This window comes from Amphiprion ocellaris, chromosome 1, assembly GCF_022539595.1.
Source record: "Amphiprion ocellaris isolate individual 3 ecotype Okinawa chromosome 1, ASM2253959v1, whole genome shotgun sequence".
Classification (NCBI taxonomy): domain Eukaryota; kingdom Metazoa; phylum Chordata; class Actinopteri; family Pomacentridae; genus Amphiprion; species Amphiprion ocellaris.
Genome location: NC_072766.1, coordinates 20,438,179 through 20,465,269, shown reverse-complemented (window position 1 = coordinate 20,465,269; position 27,091 = coordinate 20,438,179). Strand labels below are relative to the sequence as shown.

Below are 27,091 nucleotides of genomic sequence, written 5' to 3'. Positions count from 1 at the left end.
GTCTAATATTGTGTAGGGCCCATTATGAAAACCATGAAAACAGTCCTAAACCCATCGAGGCATGGACGACTGGAGGTGTTCTGTGGTGACTGTTAATGGGACGCTGGCAGTCCTTTTGGTCCTTTGAATTGTAGAGCGGGCCTCCATGGATCAGTGTTGTTCCATCACATCCCACAGATGCTCAGCTGAATTGGGATCTGGGGAGTTGGAAGAGTGGGGGAAGGCCTTGGGCTCTTTGTCATGTTCCTTGAGCTGTTCCTGAGCAGTTTTTGCAGTGCACTGGAGCACCCTGTCCTGCTGGGGGAGGCTGCTGCCATCATGAAGTGATGTTGCCATAGAGGGTTGCGACAATGCTTGGATTGTACATGCCAAAGTAACATCCACATCAATGCCAGGGCCCAAGGTTTCCCAGCAGAGCAATGCATTGTAACAAGATATTCAATGTTATTCACATCGCCTCTCAGTGGTTTTAATGTTGTGGCTGATTGGTGTTCATGTGACAATCAGGGCTCTCAGTGTATACCCATCACACGCCTGGCACAATGTGAGCCAGGCGGAAGGAGGAGGCAGAGAACAAACGGTGTTGTTGTTTTTTGTTCTGTCTGCAGGAGGCTGATGGAGACGCAGCAGCGCACAGATATACGCCCTCCTTGCAGATGGACAAATCTGCCATGTTCGTAGAAAAGCAGGAGCATTGCTGGAAGCATTCAAAGCTTACCAATGGCTGACACTTTACAAATTGTTTTTAAATATCATATCAAGTTAGAAATTTTGAAGGTATGCATGCTGTAAAAGGCACTCAAAAAAACCACGTTAATTTATTCCTTTTGTCTATGCTGCTTTTGTTCCTTCAGATTGTTATGAGGTGTAAAATGAAATCAAAATTGAGGCAAGAAGCGATCTCAAAGCTGACAGGGTTGTTGTGTCTTCGCTTATCGTCACTATTCTCCCAGAGGTCTGTGGGGAACAGTCAGCAGCGAGAGCCTCCTCTCGGCTCTACTCACTACGCGGAATGACACTCAACAGTGGGCCACCACGGGTCAAGGAGCAAACACCTTCACTTGTCAGCCAGCTCTCTGACTGACACACAATACCTGTGGGTGGCCCCTGATATACCGCAAATCTCTGGCTGCTGCCACTAGATCAACCCTGTTTGCTCTTCACAGATCAGGGCAATCAAACAGAATGAAATCAAAGCTACAGAAAAGTCACATAGCCTTGCTGCAGCAGCATTGTTAATCAACTCAATACCCTCCTTAAATGTGTGTCTCTGTCATTGTACAAGCTTCGCTGGATCAGTGGCGCAGGTGGCCGTTTATTAAAATACATTTTACAATTAGCAATCATGATATTACTTTAGCAATTAATGTGAATCAGAAAGCATTTGCCTATTTTGCCTAATTTGCCTTCCTATAATATGGTGTGTATTCAGTTACATATTTCCTCTTTTGATATTTTGTCAAACTCCATAGATAGATGCCTTCCAAAAATTTCCCTAATTAAAAAGTGAGCCAATTGAAATGATGATACTTTTTTTTTTCTTCAAACTGATTTAGCTGCTGGAGCAAGCAGAGCAAAATCTTAAGCCTGGGTATTTTCTGTCCATTGTCTTCTACTGGTGCAAAGTCAGTTGCATTTAATCCTTCACTAGTGCACAACAGATGCCCTCAATCAAATCTAGATATTCCTCGTGTCCGTGCAAGTGTTTTGCAGCAACAAATTCTCATCGGCTCAGTAGGAGTGGGTGGGTTGCATTCAACCAGAGAGGCAGATAAATGTGTTTTTCCTTTGCGCATTAGCAGCTTTAGTCTTGCAATAAAAGCACAGTTATGCAGCTGTTTGCTGCTTTTTTTGGTTTGCAATAATGGAATAGTGGACAAATTAGACAGGAGTAGTCTGGAGGATGAGAACTACATGGCTAGGTCAGTCCTTTATGTGCAGCAGGATGCAGCTGCCAGGTTGGTTGCAGTTAATGTTTTTTGATTTAATCCAGAGCTCTCTGCCTGCCCGTGCACTACCATGATAATAGGGCTCCTCCTGTAGTAAGTAGAACAGGAGCCTCCCTGGATTTATTGTAAGGAGTATGTTCTGTGTCTCTCCTGCAGAATTAACCTCTTCAGTTCATGAACCACAGAGGATGATAACACTGCCTGGATCTGTCACTTGTTTGAAAACATCTTCTTAAGGTTTCTGATTTTTAGCTCACTGGGGGAAGCCTGTGTTATGTCATGCAGTATCCATGTGTTTCCTTCTCAGGGAAAAGCTGGTTTGTAGCTCAAATGCAGCTGTTGAAGTCTCAGCAGTATGTTCTGCGCCCCCACCCCCACCCACCCACCCACCCACCCACCCACCCACCCACCACCACCACCACCACCACCACCACCACACACATTTTTTTAGAGGCATTAAACAGATGGTTGTGGTCAGTGAGGGTGCTGCTACTACATGGTTGCTGAAACCCTGCTGAGGGCAGCACACTATATAATAAGTTTAATTGTTTCTTAAAATACTCGTCACAGTTAGAACTTTGGAACAACACATTCTTTTCAGCTGCACGTATAGTCTTAGAAAACCTATACATGATAATTAGGGAAATAAATCCGATTTTGCAATTTTTTGCAGGTTGTAGGTGCTGTACAAAGCAAAGACGACATGCAGCATCTGAACAGGAACTCTGACATCTGGGGAGGGGAAGGTACAAGGTACATCAAGGGAGGGTGTGGTGGTTGACCTCTGACCATCAACAGAGGGTAGAGGTCAAACATGGAAGGTAGACTGCAGCTGTGTGGCAACATGCAACCCCACCGTCATGCCAATCACTATAATTTGCCGAGAAACGTGGCCCCACCCAGTTTACCAAGCAGGCCTCAACACGAGCTGACAGAAAGAAATGAAAGAGGGAAGGAAACAAGGAAGGAAGGAAGGGAGGTTGGAAGGAAGAATGAAATAATAGAAGACAGCTTGAGGAAGGGAAAGAGGTCAACAAGGATCCTGTGTCTACATATGAGGCTTCATTCTTGAGAGTTAGTAGGGAGTCTCAATTCACTGCAGCAGTTTATCGAAGGCAACGTGCATCCAATTAAAGGGTTCTTCCCATAAGATTTGCTCCCCATCTCACCAGTAATATCCTCTTTTTCCCCTTTTCATTTTACCCCCTTTAGCAGTCTCTGCTTGCTTCTTTCACCCTCTTCTAGTGCTATTTGTTCTTCTGCAGGGGAGGTAGGACCTAATCATGCCAGCATCTCATAATACCAAGCCTTTTAACTGCTAAGATCAAAGAGTGCAAGTTTGCCTAATGCGGGATTACGTTGAGATACGAGACCTGGCAGCCTCACCTCACTCCACCCCTCCACTACCACCAGCGGCGGGTAGCTCCATTAGGCTCAACGCATTGCTCATTTTTCCGCAAGAGCTCCCCTGGGCTAAGAGGCAATTATGCAGTAGTGTGGCATAATAATTCATTCTCTTCACATTGCATTGCTGTATAGCAGTGCTGGCCACTAACAGCTTCATGTGGCCCAGGAGGAAGGGTGCAGGCTGCTAACAACTTCATGTGAGTAGGGGAAGATTGGAGAGGGGAGGAGGAGGCAGTGAAAGAGAGAGAGGAAGAGGGTTCTCAAGGGCATGATGCTTCATTAGCAGTCAGGTCTTTTTCACCTTCTTACACGGAGAGTGAGAGGGTGTGCATGCATCTTAGTTTTGTTTAGATTTACAACATGAATGGGAAAACAACAAGAGCAACAACATCAGTATATATTCCGGATTCAGTTGTATGATCCTTACAGGTAACCTTTATATGGAGAAAGTCATATTCAGGCAATACTTCCAAGTAATAAAATATGTTTTTTGAAAAGCTGTGCTGATGTACTTCTCACAAATTTGCCTTTTACACTATCTTTGAAGTGTTCGAGATAAGTCTGGCTGTAGCTTAAGTGTAAATATCTCATGCAGCGGCAAGGCAACCTTAAGGCACTGTCTATCTTATTGATGATTATATATGTATACATTGAAAGGTTTGGACACTTCAAAATTCCTAACAGATAAGCCAGAGGTCTGGAAATGTTTCAGAAATGGTTTACTGATGCAAGTGCCGAGACGCTATGCCAAAGATCAAAACATGTGTGTACTTTCTGCACTGTGTTTCACCATGCCTGCAGTTGTTTTTGTCCAACTACCATGACAGATAAAATCGTTGAGAGAATAGTCGATTTTATGTCCAATGATTTCCTTGCTCGTACTCCATCTTTGGATGAGTAGCACGTTTCAGAATAGCAGTATCTAAGAGACTGCATTTTGGGCTAGTGAGCAGAATGTATCAATCTAGTTTTTCAGCTAGAGCTATTACTTACATCTAAAGTTGAATTTTATGCCAGTTTTGAATGGTCTTTTGAGGAAATTGAGTAGCCATTTTTTTCAGTGCATTAGACTGCCGGGTCTGTTTGGTGGACAGCTGTGTTTGTCTATCTAGCCAACACATTTGATCTGAGGAAGGTATGTTGATAGCTATTGCAAAGGTTGCCATGAAATCTGTTATAATATCACACTGATAATGTACCTGCACCCAATGGTCATAAACCTAAAGAAACACTGCTTGTCACTCTCGTGCTCAGACTCTAATCTAAGGCATGTTTGCCTTTGTGAGATGGGAATAATTTGAGAATTTAGGGCTCTATTAGGTCCTTTACCAAAATAAATGTACAAAAAAAATAAATAAATCATAATGTGACAAGTATCTACATGCTGCTGGTTTCAATGAGACATTAAATGTTGTAGAAAGAAGGGAAATTGGTACTTTCTTTTCATCTCTGTTCTGACAGTGCAGGCATGTGCAGCCTAGGGCAATACAGTTCAAAAGTGCTGTGGGATTTTGCCATATTCAGAGAGGCTAAGCTGTGTACTTTCACAGGTGCTCAGCCTCTTCTCTCCCTACTCCTCTTATTTCAACTCTCTAATTTCCCCTTTCTACCATCACAACAACAGCAAACTGTCACCATCATTCACCACATAATAGTTGTAAGACGGCCCTGCTTTTCGATTCATTCGTCACTGCAATCAAATTTGCTTCCAGTGTATTGTTGTTGGTGATTTACATTTATAATAAGAGTAGGCAAGACTACTGAACATAAATTTCTGCACTTGACAGTCCTCTGTATGTGATTTCACAGCATATGTACCTTCTGCAGCTATTTTATGTCATCAGTAATTCTTGAAATGCCAAACTGACTTCTGGTGTTTTGCATTTATGTAAGCTACAGTATGTCTAAAATGCATTTTCTTACTGTATGAGAAACAAATTTGATGTGCCAAACGAAGTTCATTCTTTTATAAAGATTGTGCAAACATTTGGATTGCTTGCCTGATCTCAAGATACTACCAACATTTTTTTCAGTTTATTAACTTTTTCCCATGTAATTCCATCCTTCCAGTCCAGTGATGCTTCAGAACTGTTCATTATCTACATAAAAGCTGTGAGACTGCTGGGTTTACTGCTGTTCTCTCATTTTTACACAGAACAAATAAAACTGAACTCTTCAGCCTGATAGATGAAGTTATTTGTGCCCACATTCATCTCACTGTATGCTATACAAAAAATGTGCAAGCCGGGCCTGATGAAATGTGTTGCCTTTGGGTTTTTTAGTGCATCTACAGTCATAACCTTATAGGTTTCATCTATAAAGTTTTATTTCAGAAACCTAGTGTTAACGATTGTTTTTTCTTCTCATTTTTAGAGATCCGATCTGGTGGCCGAGGCCCTAAGGAGGGATCTGTGAGGCAGCTGCCCCTGTACGACACACCGTATGAGCCAGCCGAGAACGGTGGAGACTCAGACCCTGAGCGCTCTCGCTGCCCCAGAGAAAGTCGTCTGCCCCAGGATGATGAACGACCCCCTGAAGAGTATGACCAGCCGTGGGAGTGGAAGAAGGAGAGGATTTCCAAAGCCTTCGCAGGTATGACAGCCACGACAGAAATACATTACCCATTATGACTGATCAAGGTTATGTAAAGTACATAACAACATGATATATGCACCAAACTTCAGAGAATATATGAACTTTTGAAAAAGCAATACACACTTTTACTCTGAAAGCAACATTGCTTCATTTTACTTAAAATTTAAAAATACATAGTTCTTCAATACTACCTGTTGCACACTGTTAGTTTTTGTCAAATGCTCAGACACTGAATCTGACATTGAATGTTCCAATCCAGTAGAGCAATGACTGTATTTCAGAAAAGGTTGCCTGATGTAAAAGTCAAGCTTTTAACACAATTAAATCTGAACCTGTTTCTCTTTTGCTTTACTAACCTACGTGTCTGTTTTTGCAGCTCTAACAAATTTGATTATGGCTTCTGTCAGGTTGTGAGGGTTCTGCTGCTGCTTTAAACTCTCTGTCTGCAATTCCTTTTCCTCCTCCTCTCTTAATGCACTCGCTATGTTCATTTCGCAGGTGTTCAGGCTACTCTTGCCTGTTTTGATCCACCTCCTGCCTGTTTAAACTAAGTCGGTACCTAAGCTGCTCAGGGGGGCATGATTGGTTGTGCAGGTGCATGTAGGTGCAGGTATTCATTGTGGTTTAAGAGCTTCAGCATGGCTAACACAGCCATAACATCAAACAGGGCTGTTCCTGGAAAGACTATGGCTTTGGACTATCACTATGCACCCAAAATAAGAAAACGATGCCAAGCCTTTTAACTGATTTAAGAAAAGTAAATCAGCAACCCTTAACTCTATTTTTCATCGCCCCTTTTGTCTTTATATATTGTTTCTTTTTTATCCTTGAACAGCTCTGCTTTGTTATGACTGCATTAGCTACGAGGGCTCTGTAAGTGGCACTGGATCAGGTCCCCACAGAAGAGAGGACTCCACTTCTAAATCCCTCACAGGTACCATTGGAGACGGGGCTGGGAAGTGTCTTCTTCTTTCTGTTTGTATTCTTGTTAGAGCTTTGACATTGATGTCTGAACCTCTGAACTGCACAGAATTGTCTAGTGTGGGAGTGTTTTTCTTATTTTATATAGGTTAAAAATGCTGTTAATAATTGCTTTGTGTCAGGATTTGGTTCACATGTGAATCCTTCTCAAAGTCAAACCTACATTCACCCCCTGAAAATCCTTTGACATTTTTCCTAATTCTTATGACATTATCAGGATGCTACTTGCATGATTACCCAGTGTTTGAAGTGGACTAAAAAAGGGCAAAGGCACAGTGGAAATACTTAGAATTGACCTTTCAGCAGACACAGAAGTGTAGCCTGTGCAATTAGTAGAGTAACACTTGATGGTGCACAGAATAAGGGGTGAGGGGTCTACGGGTTGAGTGAGTCAGTCTATGCTGACTCCTCCACCTCCAAGAGCATAGTAGAAACAGAACAAGAAAAGCACTCAGAGAGCGCAGTACTCCGCCAACGCTACTCAGTTGTTGTATCATTTCCGACGGCTGAAATCTTGAAAAAAATCATGGCAGAAATCATGCCATTATAGAATGTGGCCATTTAATATAGATGTACAAACAAACAATATGACCTCGAGCTGATCACAGATGTATTATGAATGTGTACGTTATGTACGGATACCGAATTGTGTGGCCTAAATATGTAGCGGGTGGTGGGAATTGATGGGACTTGGACACACCCCAAGTCCCATCGGAGTAATAATTACCACCGCAATTAGAAAAAAACACGATGTGGCCTTCCACTGGTATGTTCCTCATATAAATTGTACAGCTCACACTGTGTTTCCAACGGCAATGACAGATGCAAATAAACAAACCAAGTACTAGATTAGTCAGTCAATAAAAAATATTCTGAAGGTATGTGGGAAATAAATCTTTTTTAAAAAATTCCACAGATTTTGGTTTTAACGTCACAAAACATGCAAAGACATCACTAATGTTACAGTTTTTTCACAATGCCTGTAAATCAGTTAATCAAGACATAAATCAACAGAATAATTGCAACTGAAAATAATTGTTAAATGCAGATCTAATTTTATTTTCAGTATTCTTTTACAATGACAATATTTCGGCTTGTGGCTCTTAATTACCGTCATTATTTTTTCAGATATATATTTTGCAGAACATTCATAAAGTCTTCGGTGTGAAAGTGTCTGGCCTTGGTAACATCAGTGTGACTAAATCATCAATGAATGAGCCATTTCTTTTTAATTACAGCTGAAAACACACACACAACCACACTCACTTTAAAAATCTGCATAGCCTGAAGGCTCATTGCAGTGTACAGTTGGGATAAAAGTTGCAATGCTTGTAATTTGCTTTTTAGACTTTTAGAACGGCAATTAAGCTTTATGAGAATGTAAATCAAATCCCTCAGAGCGAGACAGAATGCAAAAATAATGCACATGTACATTTTGTAATTTACAGTTTTATGCTTTAATTATTTTTTCCAGCTACTTCTCTCCCTATGTACTTTTTTCATTTTCCTTCTATGTGCTTGAAAATCACAGATCTATTGCATTTTAAGAAGGCTAAATGGTTTTAATACAGAGGATAGGAGAGACATGAATCCCTTCTGGTGTTGTGCTGTTAATGGGTTGTTAAGATGAACTCACTGGGGACCAGTTGAGGGATATGGAGGGGAATAGCTACTTTTCATGCAGTAAAAAGACATAATTTACATGTACAGCTATGTTTTAATGTCCAATATTAAAACACAATATTAATGCCAAATCTTCAAACCACTTTTATCTGACTCTTAACTGTTGAATCTAATTTTGATGTAATGCCTTGAAAATCCTCCAAGCTCACAGATTGTCAGTATTTCCACACTGATGCACAAGCCCTAGTAAATCTCCACTGATGAACTCATCAAATCACAATCTGATTTGATAACTTCTGACACTGATTTCCAGCTGAAGCAATGTTAACATCTTTGTCCAAAATCAGTGGTGTAGCATAATGGCAGTGTTGTTTTTGTGTAAATTATCTGTTTGACATTCATCAGTAACCATCAGAATGAAGGAGAAGGCCTCTGCTGTAATATATAACATGTTTAAGTGTGCATTGATGTCTCTTACGTGGCATTACTATGGAAGCAAGCTCATGAATCTCATTTGTGGAAGAAGAAAAAGAGGCTCAAGGGAGTGTTTAGTGCATACCTGGAGGTAATGAGAGTAGCACTCTGTACCAACCAACAGTACTTAGAGATAGTGTTACCTCTTGAAACATATGAGAACACAGGAAACAAACTCAGCCCACTTAAAAATGAGAACAGGACATGTTCTGGATTCTTTGCATTGTGACAGCAGTTCTGGTTCGAAAAGAACTTATTGTGGTTATATCGGGCTCAAATCAAACTGTTTGTATACTGTATGTAAATATGCACCAGTCAGCCTCAACATTAAAACAAGTGACACATGCCACCCACCTTAACACTTTTGCAAACCGAGCACCCATACGGGACAACACTCCCCAGCAGCCACCCCCTGCCGAACAATGTTCAAGATTCAAGATTCAAGACCTTTATTTATCACAAACACAATTATACATAGTATAAAGTGCACTAAAATGTACTGAGCACCTGCTCCAGACCAAAACAATAAGAATAAAGATATACAGGAAATATATATATAGATAGATAGATAGATAGATAGATAGATAGATAGATAGATAGATAGATAGATAGATAGATAGATAGATAGATAGATAGATAGATAGATAGATAGATAGATAGATAAAAATAAAGGACACAACAAGGAGCCCGAGGCATTCACCCTGCCTCCAAATTCCCCAGGTCTTGATCCAATCAAGAACAAGTCGGGGCTGCTGGACCCAGAGGTGCCAGATGCCACATGATATCTCCAGAGGTCCAGCGTCCATGGCCTGATGGGTCAGAGCTGTTTTAGTGGCACAGATGGGACTTACATGACATTAGGCAGGTAGTTTTAATGTTGTGGCTGACTGGTGTTTAAAATCTTTGTCTGTTTATTCATTCAGCTTCCTTCTATGGTTTTTTTGTCACTTAATTCTTGTTTCCTGTTTACTTCTGCGAACTCTAGGCACTGTGGTTTTCATAGAAGTCACACTGTTTTGCCTCTGCCAGTGATTAGTTAAATAAGGGATGCTGCATTCTTAATCACTTTACTTCTCTCCTCATTATTTTTCTGTCAAGCAGCACTCAGAAGTGTTTGTTTAGGGCGCTATTTACTAACACATTCCTCTTCCAACTCCCCCTTTACAGACAGCGTCCCCTCGTTTGATGATAATTAATTTAATTTGCATTGGATGTCAGTGTTGACTGGGAATTGAGGAGATAAGTCTTTAAGTTGTCTTTCAAAGAAGAAAGCTGCAGTCTTAAACAAACTTTGATTTATTGCAAGTCTTCGTTCTCTGTTATGTTTAATTCAGGCAGAAATAATTCCCCACTGTTTAAAAGGCAGAAAAAGAAAGGGCAAAATGAGAATGTTGACTCTGGGACAAGCCTTGTCAGTACAGGTTTGTTGCATTCACAGGTGTCAGTGTAGACTGGCTTTGGATCCTGACATCAAGGAGGTTAGAGAAAGTTTCCCACCTTTCAAGGTTTGAACTTGTGTACCTGAACTAAAGCCTCTGATCTTTGCAACCAGCTTACCTCCATCATCAAGGAATTATGCACTGCTTCAATATTTAAGTTCACATGTGAACCAGTTTCTTTACCAGTATTTCCCATTTCAAACTATCTTAGCACTATTTTAGGAATAAACTTAGAGCTAGGTTCTTGGTGTTGTCCCAGAGTTCACCAACTGCTGCTTTCCCAGACTAGTGTTGATTATTGTTTTTACTCACTTCCTGATACCACACAAACTTTAATATTATAGTGTTTCATTGGGGCAGTATTGAATTATCTTGCATTCTCACTGAAGGGAGGGTTACTTGGAGTTTATGAAATTGTAGACTGCAGCCAGTAGGTCATGGGTGTACTCTAAGTCACAGCTTGAGGTGTCTAGACGTCTTGTTTGCTCAAGTAGCTGTGGAACCAGGTAGGGCTTGAATTTCCTTGCTTTATGTCTTACTTTCTTTAGTTAAGCCTGTAATAGATTTGAATTTAATCTCCCATATGAGGGCTGCCTGAGTTTGCCGGTAACATAGTTGTTAAAGATGTATTTTCAGAAATTGTTTAGCTGTTGGAGCTTTTTCTAGGACAATTAATTACTACAGACCCTAGGAATAGGGGGAAAAAAACTTATGTGAACTTTCTTTGGGGTCAAATTATTGCATTGATTCTACAACCCAAAAGTGCAAATTGGGGATGCATTAAAGCAATGTATTATTATGGAAGAACAAAAACACGTGTAAAGGAAAATTATTATTTCCAACTTGGGTCTTACTTTTATATCACATAAACACAGAAGATGTTATGGTAGTACCTAAACCACATACACTATATTGCCAAAAGTATTCGCTCACCTGCCTTGACTTGCATATGAATGTAAGTGACATCCCATTCCTAAGCCATAGGGTTCAGTATGATATCGGTCCACCCTTTGCAGCTATAACAGCTTCAACTCTTCTGGGAAGGCTGTCCACAAGGTTTAGGAGTGTGTTTATGGGAATTTTTGACCATTCTTCCAGAAGTGCATCTGTGAGGTCACACACTGATGTTGGACCAGAAGGCCTGGCTCTCAGTCTCTGCTTTAATTCATCCCAAAGGTGTTCTATCGGGTTGAGGTCAGGACTCTGTGCAGGTCAGTCAAGGTCATCCACACCAGACTCTGTCATCCATGTCTTTATGGACCTTGCTTTGTGCACTGGTGCACAGTCATGTTGGAAGAGGAAGGGGCCAGCTCCAAACTGTTCCCACAAAGTTGGGAGCATGGAATTGTCCAAAATGTCTTGGTATGCTGAAGCATTCATAGTTCCTTTCACTGGAACTAAGGGGCCAAGCCCAGCTCCTGAAAAACAAGCCCACACCATAATCCCCCCTCCACCAAACTTTACACTTGGCACAATGCAGTCCGACAAGTATCATTCTCCTGGCAACCGCCAAACCCAGACTCGTCCATCAGATTGCCAGATGGAGAAGCGCGATTCGTCACTCCAGAGAAGGCGTCTCCACTGCTCTAGAGTCCAGTGGTGGCGTGCTTTACACCACTGCATCCGGCGCTTTGCATTGCACTTGGTGATGTATGGCTTGGATGCAGCTGCTCGGCCATGGAAATCCATTCCATGAAGCTCTCTGCTGAAGCACTGTTCTTGAGCTAATCTGAAGGCCACATGAAGTTTGAAGGTCTGTAGCGATTGACTCTGCAGAAAGTTGGCGACCTCTTGGCACTATGAGCCTCAGCATCCACTGACCCCGCTCCATCAGTTTACGTGGCCTACCACTTGGTGGCTGAGTTGCTGTCATTCCCACACACTTCCACTTTCTTATAATACAGCTGACAGCTGACTGTGAAATATTTAGGAGCGAGGAAATGTCACGACTGGATTTGTTGCACAGGTGGCATCTTATCACAGTTCCACGCTGGAATTCACTGAGCTCCTGAGAGCGACCCATTCTTTCACAAATGTTTGTAAAAGCAGTCTGCAAGCCTAGGTGCTTGATTTTATGCACCTGTGGCCATGGAAGTGATTGGAACACCTGACTCTGATTATTTGAATGGGTGAGTGAATACTTTTGGCAATATAGTGTATTTAACAGAGAAGCAAACCGTTAAATTTCCTAAACTGTCCATTATGTGTAACCATTATATTTGGAGACCTGCTATCTGATTTAACGGTCCTTACACAGCTGCTTTATGCAGTGGGTGGTGATGACACTGAAGATTTGAAAGGGAAATTTGTTTACAACCTGTGTGATTGTCTAACCACTCATGTTCTGCTCCCTACCGAGTTCCATTGTGGTGATGTTGCAATGTCTCTAGATGTCAGCAATTAAATAAAAATATGAACAGTGTGCAGTGCCAGGCCTGATTCAAGCATTTCTGTGGGCAGATGGGCTTTTTTAAAGTCAGTTTAGTTGTGGTTCTGTGTGCTTTTAGCTTTCCATAGGTCAATTTTCCTCAGTTATGTTTCTGTAGTTGCTGAAGCACTTCATGGCTGTGTAATATAAATAATTAATGATGTGGCTTACCAGTCAAAATTCAGAAGCACCTTCCTGCTCACATCAAAACCTTCACAGTTTATACTCCAGCAATTATGTGGGAAATGAAAATGTCTCTAAACAAAGTATTAGCAGAAAATGAAGAAAGATTCAGGTTACTAAATTCTGGAGTGGGTTTTAAAAAAGGATTTAGCAAGTACCAAGTGCTGCCTACACCCTCCCACCATGGTATAACACGATAATGCAATCTGTATTAAAGACTATCTGTCTTCATTAATGATGGGAGAAAGAGAGCAGAGTAATGCTCCTCGCTGCAGCGCTTTTTCCTCAGTTGTCCCTAGTCTTGCCTGCATGCTTGCCTCTTCACAACACTAGGTCTGGTGTTATTTTTCACCGGGGGACTATCTCCTGACAGGTATGCAATGGAATGTAAATTCCCTGCCTTGTTAGGGTGTTGGGAGGCAGTGTACTTGCGGTTTGGTTAATCACTCATCCTACCTCACTCTTCAGACTGAACTCACGCACTCGCCACAACCTCTTTCCTGCCTTCCTCCCGGCTGCTAAGAAGGTGATGAATGACTGTGGAGGTGAAGAGTGGGGAAGACGCATTAGAATCTGACCATATATGAAGAGCCTGTGCGTGAGGGCAGAAGAAGGTGTGCTCGCATGTCCATCTGTATTGCGGCTCTTCATATGGCATGCTCACACACACACCCAGACATGGACCCACCGCCATTGGAAATCGGAGCTTTGTCACAGCAGGACTGGGATCGAGAGCCATTGTTACCTAATCTCCTTGCCCTCTGTTACCTGCTAGTAGCTCCTTTCACTTGGCTCCTGGCCAGCAGGGTACCACACGTTTAACACAGAAGATCAGAGACAGCGTTGTCGCCTGCTCCCTCTGGTCTTGGGGAGCTTTATGGTTTTTTAATGAATCTTCATGGGCTTAACGACCCAGAAATCTGAGACTCAAGTCTAATGTCCTAAAATAAATAATTGATTCAGTTACAGTCCTCCGCTGGTGACTCGCGCCAGAGTTAACGCCAGCTGTTTTGTGGGTGCAACGGTTCTGTTTCTCTCTGCTTGGCTGATCCGATTTCCCTCAGCACTGTCTGTCTCTCTGCAGCTCTGTCTTGTCCTCCTGGCCTCGGCTGCAACACCCTGCTGATAACCTTCCTGACAGCCCTCTTTCATGAGCCCCAAATGTGTCCTGCCGTCTTCGACCGAGCGCGGTCTTATCTTCACTCACACACATTGGCCACACAAAACAGCACTGTAAACCTCCCTCACAAAGTACAGACGCTGCACTCCGCCAGCAGGCCCCCAGAAGCTTCTACTGGCCAGCCGTCAGTAACGCATCTTTCCCTTTCTCTTTATATGGAAGAGCTGGAATAAAGGCCTTGCTGTCATCTCATTTTCATCACATATTTTCTATGGCGCTTTCCTTTTAAATCTGAACACGTGGTCTTTCAAACAGCTATGAAAGAGAGCTGGACGGTATAATGTGATAGATACAGTATGCAGAGAATTATGAGGTGGCATTTCAGTTCCCCTGGAGCATTACACACTTGTTATCTGTAATGATTTGAGTGCCGATGGAACAAATACGTCTTCAGAAGAGCCAGGTTTTGTCTTCTGAGCTCTTCTGCTCATAATGTGCGGCATAAACATCACAATCTTGCAGCTTGTTTTGAATATGCATGCAATTAGCCAACCAAATTAAGCAGAACTAAATTAAATGGCGTTGGTGGAAACAAGCATAGCTATGATTTATGGTGCTGCACTGTTTACAGTGATGAAGTGCCATGGGCTAATGAAAAGCCTCAGTAAACAAATACCTGGCTTTAAAAATAGATCTGCTCCCAACAGAGAAGGAAAACAGAGTTAAAAAAGAAAAAGGGACCCTTGTCCATTGTTCAAATATTCTGTTTTTGTCCTCGTTTTTTGATGAACTATGTTGTCGACACAAATGTGATGCAAATAATAAACGACGTACCCAAAGCAAGCAGGACGATGGATGGATGCACAAATCTTTTTAGATTTTGCTATTCAAATTCCTAACATGGCCATTTTTGTGTAGTTAACTTGAGCGACAGGTGCCTTGTCAATTCAGAATCATTAATAGCCTCCCTTCCAGTGTCAACAGGAGAAGTTGTGTGGTAGCATGGATTGAGGATTATGCAAATTAGAAATGGCATATCGATCCAAATGCAATCAGAGTAGATGCCAAAGAAGATTGGATGTACTTACGTGCTCCTTCAGAAATCTGGCTCTACATTATTTCTCAGTCTTTCAATTCAATAAGTTGAACCTATTGGTTAAACACAGTAATGATACCTCAAAATTCTATTTGATAATTTTAGAATTGCAACATGCATTGCAACAAGACTTACTAATGTGTGTAAGTATAGTCACTCTAGAAAGCTGACAAATTAAAGGAACAACCTGAACCTTTGACTTTAGTCAGAGGATGTGGTGGCTCTGTTATATTGTGAGAGGATTTTGCTGGCATACCTTCGCTCCCCTTGTCTCCATAGAGGGTAGAATCGCTGCAAATGAATACAAAGTTGCTCTGAGTGATCACCTTCATCCCAGTGATGAAACATTTATATCATGTCATTAGTGGTCTCTTTCTGGATGATAGTGCTCCAATGTATGCAGCATTATAGTGAGAGCGACTGACTTTTTCCAGCTGATATTCGTGTGCAGTCTCTTCAACACTTAACCTGTTATTTGCAGTGACTACAATGTACCACCTCCACAGCTGGTAATGGGTTCAAATCTGCATCAGCCTGCATAGCTGTAAACAGGTTTATATATCACTGTGTATGTATGTTTATGTAGCGCGGCATGATAGAGGCAGATATGTGAAAATGACGGTTGCAATGTGATGAGCCTTTTGATCCGTATGTAAATCAGCTCTAATGTATACACAGCTGCTGTTGTTACCTTAATCCTGAATATGAATTTGATGCTGAATTTGAAAGAAAGCTAAATAGTGTAAAGATGTGCTTATCTTCACAGCAACATGGAATCTGCAGTAAGAGAAGTGCATCTAGAATAAGTGGTGCCTGTAGGACTGGCAGTACTTTTACATTCATTACAAGGTGAGGCACCCAGATTTTAAAACAAACACCTGGCTATTGAATTCCTTAATTTTCACTGTGCTAAATGTTATTATTCAGCTGTGCAACCAAGCGAGTCTGAGCCACGCTTGCCCAAATCATCTCCTTGTCCCCACAGTGAAGCTGCAGAGTGCAGGCAGCCTTCTGCTCCCCAAACAATTACACGCTAATCTGCAATGTGAAATGAGTATTAGGCTTTTAATCTCATAGGAAGAGAGTCCCCTACTTCACCCCAAAGTAGAAGAAGTTATATTATCTTTCAGAGTTTTTGACCTTCTGTCTCCATTCCGCCGCCACCCTACACCTCTCCCATCAGGTTAGACAGCAAGCAGCTCCGCCTCCCAGCCACCTTTCTCTAGATTAGCCCCCTGACACCGCAGGCTCAGCTATTTAATTGCTTGTCGGATTGAATATTCTCCAGTTTCCCCCTTCATCTAGCTCGCAGATATTGCTTCTTATTAGCATGTCCTGTACCACAGCCACACTGCAATTCCTTGCAGGGTGGAAGACAGACAAGTCTATGACATTATGTTCATCCTTCCTCTGAAAACCAGCCTGTATAACAGTCTATAAGAGACAGTGACACATTTATGGTGGCTGAAGTGGCACTTAGTTAACTCTTTTTTGATTAGAAATGTTACTGTACTGTATTTTGACAAAATATTTGCCATCCATCAAGAAATACTTACATCAATCTTAACTTAAAATCATTATCATTTTCTACTGCTGTTAACAAAATCACCATAAAAGAATTCAGAATACTTCGATAGATATGTTATTTAAACTGAGGGAGTTTGTTGCCAGCGATATTCTGTACTTTCAAATCAGCGTTATTCTTGGAACACATTTGAATTTGCTAAAGGAGAGGGAGTTTGGGGATTTTTTTAATGGGCAGACTTGCATGATTTGTTTTTCGTGCTTTCTCTTGTAGGAGCTTAAAAGAAGTGTCATTGGATTTGATGCCTCAGTATCTATGTTGAAAAGCACCGACTGCCAAAAGTATCGACCGGACTGATGAAAACACATTAAATCTTTTTTCTTTTAACTAATTCCACCCTCTGTAGTAAGAACTCTAGCACCATGGACAGTGACATTAGAGTGCTCTTAATAGCAATGTGAATTGCATTGTTGGAAGATCTATTTTGAGATCTATGGAACACACAGTCATAGAGTCATAGATAATACACCCTCCAGAGGAACATAGAGTAGTTTTCCAAAGCTATTACTGCTGGACCACATTTATTTATTAGCTTTGGCTGCTAACACAGGCTTTCTTTCAGATGTAGAAAAAAATATCCCCTCTTCATCCCATTTATTGAGCATACTCAGCTATTTAACAAATAACTCTACGTTAGAAACAGATGTGCCACTGCAGAACTGCTCGATTTAGCCTGGTAATGTCCCGGCTGGACACAAGACATACATTATTTAAAAGGGCAGGAGCCCGGGTAGTGTCCACTGCCAGGATGGATTACTCTGAGGTACATTCCAGCGACAGATATTGTCTACATTGTTGTTTATCTTAATATAGAGGCCTAAGGACTTTTTTTTTCATTTCAAACTCGCCATAACACAGCAGAGTGCATGCTGCTGTACTGTATCATTGACTGTCTATAGCTTAGCCTAATTCCTCTTTCTGTTGTATACTCTGGACTTCCAAGGCATACTGTTGTGTTATATGGGCCTGCCACTTTATTCAAGTGTGTCAAACACCACATCGTGCATTCAAACTTGTAGAAGTAAGGATTCAGAACTTTGCACTGACATGTTTCTATTGCATCACTCCCAAAGTGAGGCTGAAGTTGTCCATGCTTGGATTCTTGGGTTGGAAATAAAGGCCCAGTGTAGAAGCAGAATGGAGAAGTGTGGGTGCTAAAGGCTGAATAAATTGGGGTTTAATAATGCTTTGCTGAATATAAGTCAAGTATGAAACTGGCTTATCTAATGCGAAGCTTTTCGGGTCCCTTTTGTAACTTTCAGGACCTCTCAGGAATCTGTGAATTCAACTCTAGAACTAACTTCACTTTCTTTTGAGTCCTGTTGTATTCCTTCCTTTTCTAGTCCACAGCTGCTGATGATTCTTGGATCACAGTAAAAGACCTGCTCTCTGGCACCAGGCTGGCATCTTCTTCTCTCACCTACAGTATTTCTCACTTGCTCCTTCTACCTTTTCTCCTTTTCCTCTGTTTTTGTCATCACTTCCCTTTCCTCGCTCCCTTTGTCGTCGTCCATTTGTGCCTCTTGTTGCTGTCCTCTCCTTCCCTCCATCTCTCCTCTGGTGACAATTGCAGTAGAGATTAAAGTGATCAAGGACCTACCATGGCCTCCTCCTGTCGGCCAACTCAACACCAGCCCTCCCCCGGTGGAGGAGCTAGAGTCTCCTTCCCAGACAGCTCAGCCCTCGCCGGGACAGACAAGCTGTGACCAGCACCACCATGGTGGGTGTTGGTGTTCACATTGTCCAGCGTCTTTCCCATCAATTACCCCGCCACCCTCACCGTTCCCTGTCCGTCTGTCCATCAGTCAATCTATCCATCCATCCATTCATCCATCCATCCATCCATATGTGTGATTCCGTCAAGGGGCAAATTGAAGTGCAAAGAATGTGTGTCATATTTAAGTGTGCCATATTGCCTATCTCTGTTTTTACAGTTCTATTTTTGTGGTTGTACTGAACTTTAAGCAGAGAATTATCTATAGCCACGCATAGCTTCAGTTCAGGAGAGCACATTATGATTATATTTGTCTTAAATTTTTCACTCAGTGATGACTTATTGAAAGAGTTTTCATCTTTGAGAACCACTGAATAATATGACTGTAGGTATTAGTGAAGTAATGACTCCACTTTTCCATCTGGATTACATGTGGCAGAAAATCACTAACTCTTGTGCAGGTTTTAGGCTGAAGGCTCATTAGTTTTAATTGTGCTGAACTGCCTACTGCATGCGTAATTGCCGTTCGCTGTGACCCCCATTTCCTCTTGTCAACATACTCATAACCGTCCCAGATGTCCCCCTGGCCTGCTGTTCTCTAAAAGTGATTCACATGAAATAAAAAAAATAGAACTCATTTAAAGGGAATTTTGGCTCTTGACTTATTGCCATATTTACCATCATACTGGACACAATGATTGAGTAATTCACCTATTTTTAACCACGAGAGCCATTAGTGAATTTTTGAAGCCCTTGCACACACTCAGACTGCTGTAATTATCCAGGGAAAAGAAGGACATGTAGCAGAACTAATGCCAGGAATGGGATTTCCCCTGGCAGAGTGGGAAGACTTAGAGTGAGGCCATGTAAGAGGACACCACTGTGTGCTGTAGGCGAGGACAGGGCAAGGAGTTGATTTATGTCCATAAATCCATGGGAAAGGTTCTGGTTCCCCCTGCGATGTGAGTGGGTTTAAGATTGGCGTCCCGTTGTAAAGTGATCCTCTCTCTGTCTCAGCCAGTATGGCCCCACTCTACATCTTTGGGGTCAGAGGTCGATGTGGTAGACACAAGGGGAGGGGGAGGTTGATGGCCTCCACAACCCCTGTGAATACAGTTACAATGCACTCTCTTGACCCCAGCACACAGGCAGACCCTCGGTCGTACTCCAAGACTTTAGTTATCCGTTATACACTGGGTTCCTTACATATGTTTGATTGACTCATTAAGGGTGAAAAGCTCAGGAAATGTATGTGTTTCAACTGGCTATTGTAGTTTGTTTTATAATGTGATATTGGGCAGGGGGGAAAAAAACAATAGCCATTACAATTCAGGTAAAGCTGCATTGTCAGTTCGACCTAATTAACACAACTGAAAAGCAGATTGACAGGACAGATATTGCATTTACATATTAATGGAGCACTTTTGTCTGAATAAAATAAAGAGCTTTTTGCCTTTGTTTTTTGACATGAATTAATTATCTACACTTTGAAGCATGTCTCTTACCCTCTCCTTCCTCTAATCTAAGAAGACCTTAAAAAAATGAAGTAATTAAAAGATATCTAGATTTAATGTTTGAATCATTTCACTTACTGACACTTTGGAGGGTCATTCCTTTGTCCTGGAAAATCTAATTAGTGTTTCATTTTGAAATTTATAGAAAAGAGAACAGAATATTCCTAAATGGGGGAATCATCAGAGATTAAACTTATAGATTCAGCCACAACAGCAGGGCTCTAAAAATATTAAATTAAAAACCATCCAGCAAATCATTGTTTCAGTTCCTGGTGCACATAATTAATATCAACATAGAAGTAAGTGATTATTTTAAAGCTACCCATTCCTGGAGTATCAGACCATGCTGTGCACTACAGTCAGTGTGCAGTGCATTGTAATGAGATGCAGACCTGTTAATCGTTTCATACATTCTAGCTAGAAAACTTCATTTTCACCTCACAATACAGCAGTCGATGACACACTTCGCCCCTTCAGACTAGTCATCCTTTTTGATAGGAGCATCATTATTAAATGAGAATTAATTAACCAGCTTAATTAGAGAAATTTTGCACAGGACTGTGCGTAGAGAGGGAGGAGGAATAGTCAGTTTGCTCAGAGTCATCAGTGAAATGATAAATGTTTCTCTTACTTTACATTTTGAATATTGGGACTTTTGAAAGTTTACCATTCTATTTTGCAGAGTGTCTTTATTTACATCGTTTGTGATGCCAGATGGCGACTGTAAGTGTTCCTATCTATACTCTTATGGCATTATTTTGTATTGTACTGAGCTTTGCCCTCCTGTGCTGTATTACATTGCAGCGTTTTATCTTGTGGATTGGTTGCAGTCTAATCACGGAAATGTCCTTTTGACATTTATGCTTATCTGTGTCCCAACCAATCAGCTCACCCCCTCATGCGCTGTCCCTTGCCATCGTCCTCTGTGGGGTTTTTTGCTATTTTTTTTATTTTTTATAGCGCTCTCCAAAGGAAGCTATGCGTCTTAAGAGGACAGGTCTTTCAGCCATCAGTCACCATCTGACTGACAGTTCAATCTGATACACAGATTCCATTTGCTGTGCTTTACAAGCAGCAATACTGATAACGCACACCGATGCCCCCGCACATTTCCGTACATGTTTTCGTGTGTTTATGTGAGGGCACGCATGCAAGTTTGTGTGTGTGAGTTTCCACCCCTTCGTCCCTCTTAAGCTGCCTCCCAGGGCTTTTGTTCTCCTGCGAGCCAATCCTCTCGTCAATCTCCTGTCGGCCATGTCTCAGACTGTGCTCCAGAGAATGAAAGGGGAATTGGTTTCGCTCAGTCCCGCTGATATTCAACCTTAAAAAATAATTCTACAACAGTTTGATGCTTGTGTTGGTGAGACGGCTGGCAAACACACTTGAGCAAATAAAATGATAGCTTTTGTTTGGTTTAGAGGTCCTTTCTTCAGGGTTATACTCTTCTCATAGGACTGTGCACTATGCGTACAGAGAAGTCTGTGCTCTGACAGGAAAGGTTGACAGGGTGAGCTCCACAGAGAATAGCCACTCAACCCTTTCTTTGAGGTTGAAAAAAGATGTTTAATCAAGGTCAAATAAAGCACTAATTGTTGGAGCTGGGTGAGAGGAGGAATTAGTGTGCCCACAGGAGGAATGGAGCAAATTTGAAGAGTTGGGGTTAGGCGAACGGCGGAGCGAGCAGTAGATACAATACCGAGATGGATCGTGTGGGAAGATGTCAGCATCCATCTTTACACCACAGTAGCAGACACCTTTCCAGCCTCTTATGCTTAGATCCTTAGTGAATGAAAAAATCATACAATCATCAAAATACAATCCATGTATGGACAAAATGTAAGTAGATCAAGTAACTGTTGTAATTTTATCGTAGAACAGATACAATCAGTGACTCTTAGTACCAGAAACAGTGGAGATAACAGATATTCCTCTCCTTTTCTTGTGGAGCCATTCCTCCACAGTCCATTTCCCACTATCTTTTTCTGTCCCTGACAAACAAGACAGCACACAGAAAAAGACGGAGAGAGTTCTAGAGATGGTGGCCGAGTGTTTGAGATGGAAAGATCAAAAGGGAAGGTGGGTGAGAGAAGAAGAGGCAGGGCTAGACGTATGCAAACAGGAAGAGAGAAATTGAAAGCAAAGGAGGGAGAGCAATTGGCTGCGTCTTCATGTTGTGATCTGTCAGCACTGACAAGGGCTGAATGGAGCAAACATGCATCTCCTGTGTCCCCTTGGTCAGTTTCCATGGAAACACTATTTCTCACCCTTACATATATACTGTATGTTCGTCGGTCTCACAGTGAATTCCCTGTGGTCTGTATGTGATTCAGATGGACTATGAAAAAAGTAAAAGAGAACTAATAATGTATTTCATGTGGACTTACATGCAACACATGGTGCATCATTTGGCTGCCTATACTTCCAGGCATCAGATGGAAGGAAATGGAGCTGCAGCTCATCCTCCTCCACAGGTCTGAGGTTAGACCCACAATTTACCCAGCTGTCATGCAACAGTACAATTTGGCTGTCATTTTAAGATTCAGCTGTAGCCCAATAACGAACAAAAGTGCAGAGGCCAAGATAACAAACGGAGTCATTTGGAATAATCATTTCCATGAGTTTATGTTTAGGGAAACGCATCAGTGAGCTCAAGGCCAGCAAGTTCAACCTGGAGTTGAGTGTAGAGGTTAAGGGGAGCCCCTGGTGGTGGGAACTGAAACAACAGCAAGCTGCCTACACAGGTGCCTTCCGTTAGATCTCTGTGTAGTTTCTCATTCATACAGGTTATGGTTATCCCAAGTTGTTTAAATCAATCCAACTGGACTTTAAGAAAGTTCCTTGGAGACGTTTCACCTCTCATCCAAGAGGTTTCTTCAGTTCTGGTGGTGGTTGATGTTGCCTCAGCTTATAACCTCTGTGAGGTGTGGTCAGTGCTATTCACATTCCGACGACCATTGCCAAGGCCCATCTGGCTCCTCAACGATGGTCGTTGGGAGCCAGGGAGTGACAAAGGGGGTTGTTGAAATGCGAGTTTCACTGAGCCCTCGTATACTAATGGTGGATGCTAATGAGTCATTCTGCTGAGTAGTTCTTTTGGGGAATTTTGAAAGGACCTGATTGTAAATACATTTTACATGCAACAATGGCTCCTAACTAGACGGTGTTTTTGTCTAAGAAATTACAGGTCACACAAGTTGAGAACAATTTGTTTAATCTGTAACATTATTTTGCATTTTATAAACTGATTGTATGCTGGTATTTTGTAGTTTTTTAAGTGTGATATTTGATTCTAGTTTATCAGCGTTTATTTAAACTCGGAGCTACGCTGAGTTAAATTCCTCATTTGGAATGTAGCAGAACGCAGACACAGATATAGAGAAGATGTGTGCATACATACAAAACACTTACAAACCAACAAAAATATGAACAAGACAAAATGAATGAATTTCTCTAACAAAATTATAAATCCATGAAGAGAAAATATAGCAATTAAGACTGAGGACAAGGTTAATCGACTGAAACAAAAAGAGCCGGAGGGAAAAATGTTAAAAGCTTAATTTACCTAAAAGATAAAAATGTGTCAAGTTTTAGATTGCGCTGCAGAACTTGAGTAAATGTACTTTGTTACTTTACACCACTAATTTCAAAATCATTGCATTGCTCATTGCCATGAGAGCATTACTGATTCTTTCCATTTGAATACATTGTTTCATTTACACTGGAAGAGGCACATATATATGTTTTCCCATTTTGACCCACTTTTTGGTTGTTTCCTCGTGCTTCCTCACATTTGTTGGCGTGGCATTGTCTCTTGAAGCCTAATTTGACTGATTGAAACTGTCAGCCTGACAGCTCAGAGTGATACAGGGAGCACTTGGCGAGCTCACAAACTGTAAAGTGTAATGCAATCCTCTGACTGGAATGCAAAGTCTAGACAGATGTAGGTCCGTCTCCATTGACATGTTGTTAAGATCACAGTGCCTGTCTGTCTGTACAGTGCCTACCATGTTCAGCCTGCAGTAATTAAACACTGAATGCAAGACTGGCCGTTAGTGATGGCGAGCAGCAAAGACGGACGCTGTCTCGTGAATGCAAGCTTTCTACTACATTAACCCCTTCCATCGGAGACTCAGCTCTGATGTGTTGCTCTTAAGCCATAAAGCAGCCAACAATCTCCAGCTAAAGCTTGTCATACAGTTGATGTAGGAAGCCGCCCCTCTGTTATTGCTTGAGAAGCGTGTCAGTGGCTCTAAATAGTTTCTTCCAAAGCTAGGGGTGTTTTGACATCAATTATAGTGATGGATGACTGAGGAAAAATGGCTAAAACACACACACACACACACACACACACACACACACACACACACACACACACACACACACACACACACACACACACACACACACACACACACACACACACACAGATGACCACCACACATGACCACTTCTCCAACCTCCACCGTCCAGCCTTTCATTCTTTCAGCCTCTGTAACCTTTTTCCAGAAGAGCAAATTCACTTTCATTCGTCCTTGTGAATATTATCTTATCATCAGTTCTCACGTCAGCTTTTGTAAACAAACGTAAATGCCTTTTCTGTGAGCTGACTGCCTGTGAAGATGCTCTGCGACCTCCACCAGTCATGTCATGAGCACAGGTCACCTCAAGCCCCCGTACACGATCAAACACTTCCCTGTAAGGCCAAGAGAGCCCGTCGTGTCCACAGCTGACCGTGAGAGTTTGAAAAGCCAGTTTAATGTTTGACTTGCAGAACTTGTGCACGGGATTCGTGCGTGTACATACAAATGTGTGGCATTTTCAAGAGTGCTTGTTTGTACATTTGTGTGTGCTCAAAGAGTGTGCATGCTCACACATACTGGAGCGTATATGGGTGTATTTACAGACACGTGTGGTCGCTGGAGGAAGTTTGTATGTGTGTGTATTTTCTCTCACTGGAATGTGTACACAGTGGGAAAGGATTGATTTATGCCGCTTCCACTGTGTGTACATGTCCTTCAGTTGGGTGAGTTGCACAAAGTGACTGCGTGTGTCTGTATGTGTCTGTGTGTGTGTACAAGCACAACCTGAATTTTGGTTCTCACATGCTGCATTGATCCAGTTGAGCAGACACGTGATACCATTTCATGCACAAATTTCTACTTCCAATTAAGCACACAAGCTTTTTCAAGTGACCTTAACCTGAAGTTGAGTTTGAGTATTTGTAAAATAATGCTATCAGAGCTGTAAATGGTCTTAAGTGTATAAAATTTGTCATTATAGTATAAAATAATTTCAGCTGTATTTTCCTTTGTTACAGTTCAGTTTGATGGTGTGGAAAAGTCTCGAATGTCGCCCACCAAGGAGGGGAAAACTCGCCCGCTACAGCGACATTCCAGTGGCTGTCTGGTCAACACTAAAATGACTTCAGTGGACCACTGCAGCTCCTCTGTCGGGGAACGTATTGACCCCACCATGCCTCTGGAAAGCCAGTTGTGAGTCGAATCTGGATGTTGCTTTATTATGCCTGCATTTTATCTAAAATACCCAACTTTGGTCTTGTTCATTTTATGTTTGTGGACAGGTTTGACCTCACCATTCCTTTGTTCCTCCTTCTTTCTCTTCCCCTGTCGTTCCCTGCAGCTGGTACCATGGAGCCATCAGCCGAACAGACGCAGAGTCTCTGCTCAGGCTGTGTAAAGAGGCCAGCTACCTTGTGAGAAACAGCGAGACCAGCAAGAACGACTACTCCCTCTCCCTTAAGTAAGGACAGCACGGTATTCTCCTAAATAACAAGCCACAAACTGTATTATCAGATATTCAAATGCACTTTGGTGAAAATGCAATTTCAAATGCTCAGTACAGATTTTGACGTCTGGGCAATACAGTGTAAGTGTCTCTCCAAATCTGACAAGTGTACTGTCTATGCTTTGAACACAGAAACAAGTGTCATAGCATGTTTTCTGGTGGAGTGCTGTAAAGGTCCATGCATACCTGTGTCCTAGGAATCTGCTGACTCCTGTTTTGTATGGTAATAATTTTCCCCCTTCAGACCTCTGTCTCCCACCTACTGTACATCTTACCCTTGCCTCGTCCTCCACTTCCCCTTGGCAAGCCCTCTGACAAACTCGGCTCCTTGATTGGCTGATGTGCCCACAGCTCGTCTAATGGTGCCCTTTCATCAGTGACCCTTGATCCCTGCCGCATCCCACAGGGGGTTCAAAGGAGTGACTCTGATGGGTTTAGTGTAGTCTGGCATTTGGAAGAGGTTACTTTCACGTCAAGGCCCACTGTGCAGTCACATCCCATTGCTTTGACGGGAATGTGCAGCTTTGGTTGGTTTGTTTTGATGATTTTCATTACCAGGTGTCAGGACCAGGTGCCATGGCAACAGTGGTCAAAAACATACCTGGAAATTTGGAACTGTTTGAAAGCTTTCCAAAAGCAACTGTGGTTAATTTGCCTCAGTTGTCACCTTTGATATCTTGGTATCTTTGTTGACAAGTGATCTTTTCACATTTACTTTCCTGCAAGAAAGGCTCAAGCACATGACATTTAGAAAAATCTCTGCAATTCTCTGATGACCTTCAGATGAGATGAAAATATAATATGCAGAGAGACATTGATTAGCCTTGGTTATTACGGCAGGGCTCATCTAGCTGCAGGCTCATATGTCTTGGAAGGGAAATATAATTCTATTCTCTGCTGCTCCAATTCCCTTCATGTTGCTGTAGCTGACTGCCTGTCTAACTTCCTGTCTCATTGCCTCATCATTTGTGTACTGCTTCTTTTTCTGCCCTATTGACAGACGAACAGACTCTGTGACTCCTAGGATGCTGACTGAGTAGAAAATCACTAAATATGTGCCTGGTTTAGTCCTAAACACCCCATACAGGTACATTTCAAAAAACATCTTGTCACTTGCACATATCCCTATGAGTAGCTGTGACATTCAAACAGGCAAAACTGTAGAGTCCCTATCAGTT

The 27,091-nt window shown here is 42.0% G+C and overlaps 1 protein-coding gene across 4 annotated transcripts in view; it reads left to right on the top strand.

The window, feature by feature from the left end:
- LOC111571649 (SH2 domain-containing adapter protein F-like) overlaps nt 1-27,091 on the top strand; it is a 101,027-nt gene that overhangs the window by 64,091 nt on the left and 9,845 nt on the right. The window contains exons 3-6 of one of the 4 annotated variants that reach the window (XM_055010417.1): nt 5,730-5,948; nt 18,457-18,600; nt 25,426-25,600; nt 25,749-25,868. In XM_055010417.1, the coding sequence (XP_054866392.1) occupies nt 5,730-5,948; nt 18,457-18,600; nt 25,426-25,600; nt 25,749-25,868 (658 nt within the window). Of the gene's footprint in view, nt 1-5,729; nt 5,949-6,786; nt 6,886-18,453; nt 18,601-25,425; nt 25,601-25,748; nt 25,869-27,091 lie in introns of all 4 variants that reach the window. The other 3 variants (XM_023274905.3, XM_023274907.3, XM_023274908.3) reach the window with 3 other exon arrangements.